The 7,501-nt window shown below is 36.7% G+C and overlaps 1 protein-coding gene across 1 annotated transcript in view; it reads right to left on the bottom strand.

The window, feature by feature from the left end:
• Tph1 (tryptophan hydroxylase 1) overlaps nt 1-7,501 on the bottom strand; it is a 29,978-nt gene that overhangs the window by 5,366 nt on the left and 17,111 nt on the right. Inside the window, exons 3-6 of the mRNA XM_013034117.1 lie at nt 6,365-6,583; nt 4,341-4,441; nt 1,488-1,555; nt 364-560 (exon numbers count right to left, since the gene is read on the bottom strand). Of these exons, the coding sequence (XP_012889571.1) occupies nt 364-560; nt 1,488-1,555; nt 4,341-4,441; nt 6,365-6,583 (585 nt within the window). The remainder of the gene's footprint in view (nt 1-363; nt 561-1,487; nt 1,556-4,340; nt 4,442-6,364; nt 6,584-7,501) is intronic.

Here is a 7,501-nt window from a genome sequence, read left to right as displayed (position 1 = left end):
CAAGTCAAATAACCTAAAAGTTTCTTCAAATTTTACTTAACATGATAAATTTTCAAATTTCCTGCTCACTTTGCTGTATTCTTGCTCTAGGTTGTAATTATCCCTCTTCAAATTGGGCCCAGTCCTGATCCAATACTCAAGGAGAGAGAACGGGACAATCCTGACCTTGCCTGTAACTAGGCTTTATTACTCTAGGCTGTAATGATCAAAAGAGAGGTCAGCCAGGTTCTGATAGCTCACGTCTGTAATCCTAGCTACTCAGGAGTGATAGAGTGCTAGCTAGCCTTAAGCAAAAAGCCCTAGGATCAGAAGGGAAACAAAAGAATGAGCATTCTCTTCATTAAAAATAATTTAGTATATTACCTTTTAGAAAGTTTGAGACATCTTCCAATTGTGGTATATTATCTTCCCGATATCCACAATATTTAGAAAGCAATGGTAAGTTTTTGAGATATTCTCTGCAAGCATGGGTGGGGTAGAGTTTGTTGAGCTCTCGGAAGACGGTCCCCCAGGTCTTGATCTCTTCTTCAGTGAATTCAACCTTAGGAATTGGGTCCCCACTAATGAAATAAAGAGGAGGAAACATTCCCAATTACTAGTTAATAAACAGCAGTGCTTACTTCATTTTCCTTTTTTGTGTGTTTGCTGGTTCTGGGGCTTGAACTCATGGCCTGTGCACTATCCCTGACCTCTTTTTTGCTCAAACTAGAGTTGTACCACTTGAACCAGAGCTCCACTTCTGGCTTTTGGGTATGGGGGGGGGGTGGAGGGAGAGGGGTAATTGATTAGGAATAAGAGTCTCATAGACTTTTGAATTAGGATCGTAAGATCTCAGCTTCCTGAATAGCTAGGATTACAAGTGTAAGCCACTAGAACCTGGCTCCATTTTTTAAATTATCATTAAGTATACAAAGAAAGGGATTTTGATTTAATATGTAAGCTTGTGAGTACAATGCATCATTCTCCCCCCATCTATCCCAACACCACCCTCAAGTTACTTGCCTTTATTTTTGTTTTTACTTTTATTTTATTTTTTTTTTGGGTCCAGTCGTGGGGCCTGAACTCTGGGCCTGGGCGCTGTCCCTCAACTCTTCAGCTCAAGGCTAGCACTCTACCACTTGAGCCACAGCGCCACTTCTGGCTTTTTTCTTTTTTGCTTATGTGGTGCTGAGGAATCGAACCCAGAGCCTCAGGCATGCAAGGCAAGCGCTCTACCACTGAGCCACCTTCCCAGCCCCAACTTGTATTTTTTTTAGATAGATTCTGTCTGTGCAGCCATGTAGCCCAGATTGGCCTGGAACTCCCTAGGGAGCACAGGCTGGCCTCAAACTCAAAATTCTCCTGCCTTGGCATCCCAAGTATTGGGATTCCAGGTATGCGCCACCATGCATGGCTTATTTTATTTTTTTTTATTTACTAAAAAAATAAAAGTTATTCTATTCATTTATTATCTCAAAGCCAGATATGTTATTTTATAATATACTTACTGTTTGTAGTTCATAGCCAATTCTGCAAAATACTTCCGTCTTTTACGGTAGACATTGTCTTTGAAGCCCTGATAATTAAACATAGTTTTTTTTTAATGTTCACACTAAAAATATCTAAAATGATATTTAAGAAGAATTATTACTATTGGAGATACTATATTAAAATTATATCATAATTGATACTATGATCAAGCATTATTTTGAGATTTATGATCATTTTCACTTTGAAGTCTATGTCACATGACAGCACTAAACTCCAATTGGTTACAAGCATAAAAGTTTCTTTATATACAAAGACATAAAAGCAGGGTGCTGGTGGTTCACATCTGTAATCCTAGCTGCTCAGGAGGCTGAGATCTCAGAATCAAAGTTCAAAGCCAGCCTGAGCAGGAAATTCTGTGAAAATCTTCTGTCTATTTAACCAAAAAGCCAAAAGTGGAACTATGGCTAGATTGTGGTAGAATGCTATCTCTGAGCACAAAAGATAAATAAGTATAGCACCTAGACCCTGAGTTCAAGCCCTAGAACTACTACCAAAGATAAATAAACATATAAATATAAGTATATATAGCCAGGCGCCAGTGGCTCACATGTGTAATCCTAACTACTCAGAAGGTTGAGATCTGAGGATCAAGGATCTCGGTTCAAAGCCAGCTGGGCAAGTAAATCCATGAGACTTTTATCTCCAATAAACCACTTAGAAAACTGGAAGTAGTGCTGCAGCTCAAGTGGTAAAGCACTAGCCTTGAGCTGAGGGAGAGCGCTCAGGCCCAGAGTTTAAGACCCACAACTGACCAAAAAAAAAAAAAAAATCAAAAACCTAAAAACATAGTATAAAGAATAGGTAAAGAATCACATTAGTTAAATACATGGCTCTTTTTTGAGGGTTATTTTTTTTCTTTAAACATTCAACTATATCTTCAGTTTTATTTATCTGTGGTGGCCCAGTAGTAGGGTTGTGGTGGAGTGCTTGTCTAACATGCTTGAGGCCTGAGGCCAGGGTTAAATCTCCAGCAATGCTGAGCAGTAAGAGGAAGAAGAATTAATACTATTTGAAATAGTAACTTAACTGATTCTAGCCTTAGATTTTATCACAAAATTCAAACACATTCATTATTTGCAGAAGCAGTGATAATAATTGAACAAAATAGTTCTGTATTTATACTTCTGAAAAATATTTCAGAAAAAAGTAAACAAATTAAGGAATTAAAAATCAAAATCCAGGAGGAAAGAGCAAATAATGAAAATAATAAGACTGCAAAAGACATCTGAAATGAGAGAATGGGATTCATCGTTTTAACACAAATGATTTCACAATCACTTTCATTTGCAGTCACTCCTCCACTTCCTCTCCCACTTGACAAACAGCAATCTGTTTTCTGTTTGGGGGATACTGCATATAAAAGGACATGGCCTTTTGTAACTGTCAAGGATCAGTCATACTGTCATCTTTCAGTGTTCTATGCCTTTGATAGCCAAAAAGATTCTACTATATATATACATATATATATATATATATACATATGTATATATGTATCAAACTTTATCCATGCATATTTGTATGGTTTCTACTTTTTTGAAAAATGAATTCATTCTATTCATTCAGCTATTGTGATCAATGCTGCTATGAACAGTTGTGCACACATTTTAGGACATGATGTCTTCAGTTATCCTAGATACATACTTTGGATCCTATTAGCTGGATTTTTAGGAGAGAAGAGGAATGATGGCCAGATAGAGGATTTAGTTCATTCTAATGACTACAGGGATGGCCTTGCAATTGGCAAACTTAGAGGCAAGAAACGAACTAAAGGGGAGTTGTAGTGGGAAATAAAGAAATGAAGTAAATGTCAACAGAATTTGTAATAGATTAATAACACTGATCCATTCATCTTTCCATAAACATGCTACATATTTTCTCTTCTGACTTTTGCCTATACTATTCTCTCCTGAATTATCCTTCCTCTCCATCTCTTACCTGATGAAATCATTTAAGGCCGACCTGAAATTTTGCCTTTCTCTGGTATTTTCTGTCTCAGCATATATAAGTATAGATTCCTTATTATGCAATATATACACATATGTAATCGATTATTATAAGGTCACATTCATACAACTAATAAAGAGAGGGGGATAAAGGGTGTGTGACACTCCATAATTACATTCTCTTATCTCCTCTCCTCCCAGAAATCTAGAGCTTTCTTTCATAAGCCTCAAGCTCTGGATTGATTTTTACTTTGTTTTCTTTTCTTTTGTTGTTGTTGTTGTTACTAAGGATTGAAGGTAGGGCCTTGCCTGTGCAAGGCATATGCAAATAGCACATGCCCATTTTAATTTTTTTTTTTTTTGGTCAGTCGTGGGACTTGAACTCTGGGCTTGAGTGCTGTCCCAGTGCTCTTCAGCTCAAGGCAAGCACTCTACCACTTGAGCCATAGGGCCACTTCCAGTTTTCTGAGTGGTTTATTGGAGATAAGAGTCTCACTGAGTTTGCCCAGGCTGCTTTGGACTGCAATCCTCAGATCTCAGCCTCCTGAGTAGCTAGGATTACAGGCATGAGCCAACAGGGCCTGGCTCATTTTAAATTTTTGAAAAATGATTGCAAACACCACACAACTCTACAACTTTTGGAATAGCTCTTAATAATAGTAATGTCAGGCCTAAGACAGATGTTTTTAGCTTCAATGAAATTAGACACTTTTCAGGAAGCTAGTATCTATTCCACCAATGGAGGGGTCTACAAATGCTTGCAGAGATCAGGATTCAAAGAAGATCCTATTTGTCTAGAAGACATATTTTTAGTTTTTAGTTTTCTTTAAACTATTTCCATGAGAATATGTATGTAAAAATCCATACAGGGTGGTCAGCATCTAGTTCAGATCCATACATCAGAACTCTGTTGGCACAGAAGTCCAGGTCAGAAAGCTTCTTTGGAAACCAAGGAATTGTTTCCATACCTGCAACATAAAGAAAAAACCAGCTAGAAGTTGAAGGGAAAAAATCTTGAACAAGGCTAGATTGAATTAAGAGATGGCTGCAAATGTGACTTTGTGGTAGAGTGCTTGCCTAGCATGCATGAAGCCCTGGGTTTGATTCCACATAAACAGAAGTGGCACTGTGGCTCAAGTGGTAGAGTACTAGCATTGAACAAAAGATGCCCAGATCCTGAGATCAGGCCCCAGGACTGGCAAAAAAAAAGTAGTAATAATTAAGAAATAAATTAATTCAGATGAGATTTTTTAATTTGAACATAGAAGCAAAATTATACAAGTATATTTCTTTCTAAGAAATCAATTTTACTCATTAAAAATTGTATTAGTGTTCTGTTAATTTCCCAAACATTGGAGGAACACTACTTTAGTAACAGACCAAAAGTTCAAAAACTGTTTTTAGCCAAATATTTAGTTACCCTGTAAAAACAGAATAAAGCTGTATAACTTTACCGACCAAAGTTCAAGTTTAATAAGAACTTCAAATACTCTTATAGACCAAAAGAATCTTAGAAGTTTGTTTATGCTTTTGCTACCTTGATCTTACCATTCCTTCTAGACGGCACAAGACTGTTTCTATACATTTGCCTTCCATCCATCCCACTCATACTCCACCACACTGCACCCCACCCTTCCATTTCCCTAAGAACAACCTTCTCATCCTCCTAGACCCAAGTCTAATAAGACTTCCTCAATCCACAAAGTCTTCTTGACTATAGAAACAGGGAATTTTCTCTGGCTTCGACATTCTAAAGGCTTTCTTATTTTATTGTAATATATGTATTTGTATGTCTGTCTTTCGCAGAAGACGAGATGAAGGGATAAGAACTGTGCTTGTATTACTGTTTCTTAGTAGAAATATGTGGCACAAATTAGTGCACCCTAAATATCACTGGAACCATCTAGCCATCTATAAAACTCTTCATTTTATAAGTGAGATAACCAAACTCCACAAAGGGAAGGAATTTATTTAAGGTTACTCACTGCCAACAGAAGAACAAGGATTAGGACTCAATCCTCCCTGCTCCAGTGCTTTGCTCTTTCTGTTTGTAGGAGTAGTATTAAGAGATTTAACAGCAAATACAACAAGGACACTGACCACTCCAAATAGATTGCAGGGCAGCCTTCACTTTTGCTCAGCCAGGTGTAAACCCTTCTTTATTAATGATGAGCATGGATGTCCTAGGGCAGAGCAGGAAGCAATAGAGACTTTGGGCATAATACACATGGAACTATACCCCTATCTTACTAATTATACAGCTGCACAAATATAAGGCCACTAAGTATCAGTCCTGAATATACTCCAAATTATAATATAATTTTATTGTTATTATTAAGATGTTATATAGAGGGGTTAGCATTTCATAAATCAGATAATGAATACATTTTTGGACAATGTTGCCCCTTCCCTTCCTTTGCTTTCTTCCAGTCTGTAATGTAATTTGAAGAAATTATTTTAGGTCTCAACCATATATAAATTACACCTCAATCAATTCATTTATCTACTAATGCCATAAGATTTATTTCTCTCTATCTTTGCTATCTGCATATTGGAAGTCTTAGTTGTATTGCTTTCTCATTTACTTTCGATGGGAATGTAGTGCATAATTTATAATATAGTCATTAGACACTATCGACACTATCAATAAATTCAATATTCATTCAATATCTGCTAGATGCTAAGTTCCCATTAGAGTTCCTGTGTTGCTCAAGAACTGTAAAACTGGAGGATTTTGGAATCAAGAAATTCTTGCCATCTTTCAAATATCTTCTGAGATATTTGAAATGACAGTATTTTATTTTTACTTTCATGTCTTCAAGATAAATGAAAGATTGAGTGTACATTAGGTAATTATTCTTCTAAGTAGCATTTTCACTTTTCAAACTTACCATCTTCCTTCAAAGTAAAATTATCTGGCGGATTCACAGAGAGAACGTTAGTATGAGACTTCAGCAGGTGAAAAATGTCATTCAATTGTTCTCTGTTGATATCGCAGTCAACAAAAATCTCAAATTCAGAATTTCTTCTCTTTGATTTCCGGGACTCGATATGTAACAGATTCACATGATTCTCCTGTATAAAGTAGAGGGTAAAGATCACATGGAATTCTGTTAAATGTTAACAGATTACTTTCATTACCCCTGAAAACCAATTTTACACGTCAGAGGGAAAATGGCTGCTTGTAAGTGCTGTTAAAAGCAAAATAATGTACAACATAAAATTCATCACATTCTCAAAAAAAACAATAAAATAACACCACTGGAGGTCCTCCACAGATTGTCATAATTAGCTGGATTTCAAGTCAAAACACCAAATCTTCTGAAGAACCTTTGGAAAAGCCTCACAAAGTTAGTTTTCCAAATATGCTAACAATATTAGTCCTGAGAAATAAAAATTGCCTTTGAAACAGTGCATTCATAAAATTAAATGCAACAGATTTAACAGAGTATTTAAGACCCCAAAATTTAGTAAGCATCTGAACTTTGCTTCTGATCTTCCCCTGTTAGCCTGAGCTTTGGGTTTACCCCTTGTAAACTTGTACAGGAGGGAAGCTCTCTCACCAAGGTAGGTAAATGAGGATAAACACATGATAATGGTGTTCCAGTAACATAATCCAGCCTGTAGCCAAGTAGTTGGTTTATAATTTATTTTGCCTGTCCTGGGGCTTGAACTCAGCCTGTGCACTGTCCCTGAGCTTCTCTTGCTCAAGGCTAGCACTCTACTACTTGAGCCACAGCACCTTAGACGGCTTTTTCTGTTTATGTGGTATTAAAGAATCAAACCCAGGACTTCATGCACGCTAGGCAAGCACTCTACCACTAAGCTACATTCCCAGCCCAGTTTATAATTTTTAATTCCTATAAATAAATCCTTAGCGTCCCCAAGCTATTAAATTATGTTAGGTCCTTTAATTCCATGCTGTCACAGTACCTGCTACTTCTCTTTTAGGTTAGTTTGCACACATGTAATTATTTTCTTATTATAATTACCTTTTTGTTTTTTGGTGTTGTTTTGGGTGTTTTTTT

The sequence above is a fragment of the Dipodomys ordii genome, unplaced genomic scaffold (genome assembly GCF_000151885.1).
Source record: "Dipodomys ordii isolate 6190 unplaced genomic scaffold, Dord_2.0 Scaffold183, whole genome shotgun sequence".
In the NCBI taxonomy this organism is placed as follows: domain Eukaryota; kingdom Metazoa; phylum Chordata; class Mammalia; order Rodentia; family Heteromyidae; genus Dipodomys; species Dipodomys ordii.
Note: the sequence above shows the minus strand (reverse complement) of the source record. Positions and strands in the feature narration are given on the sequence as shown.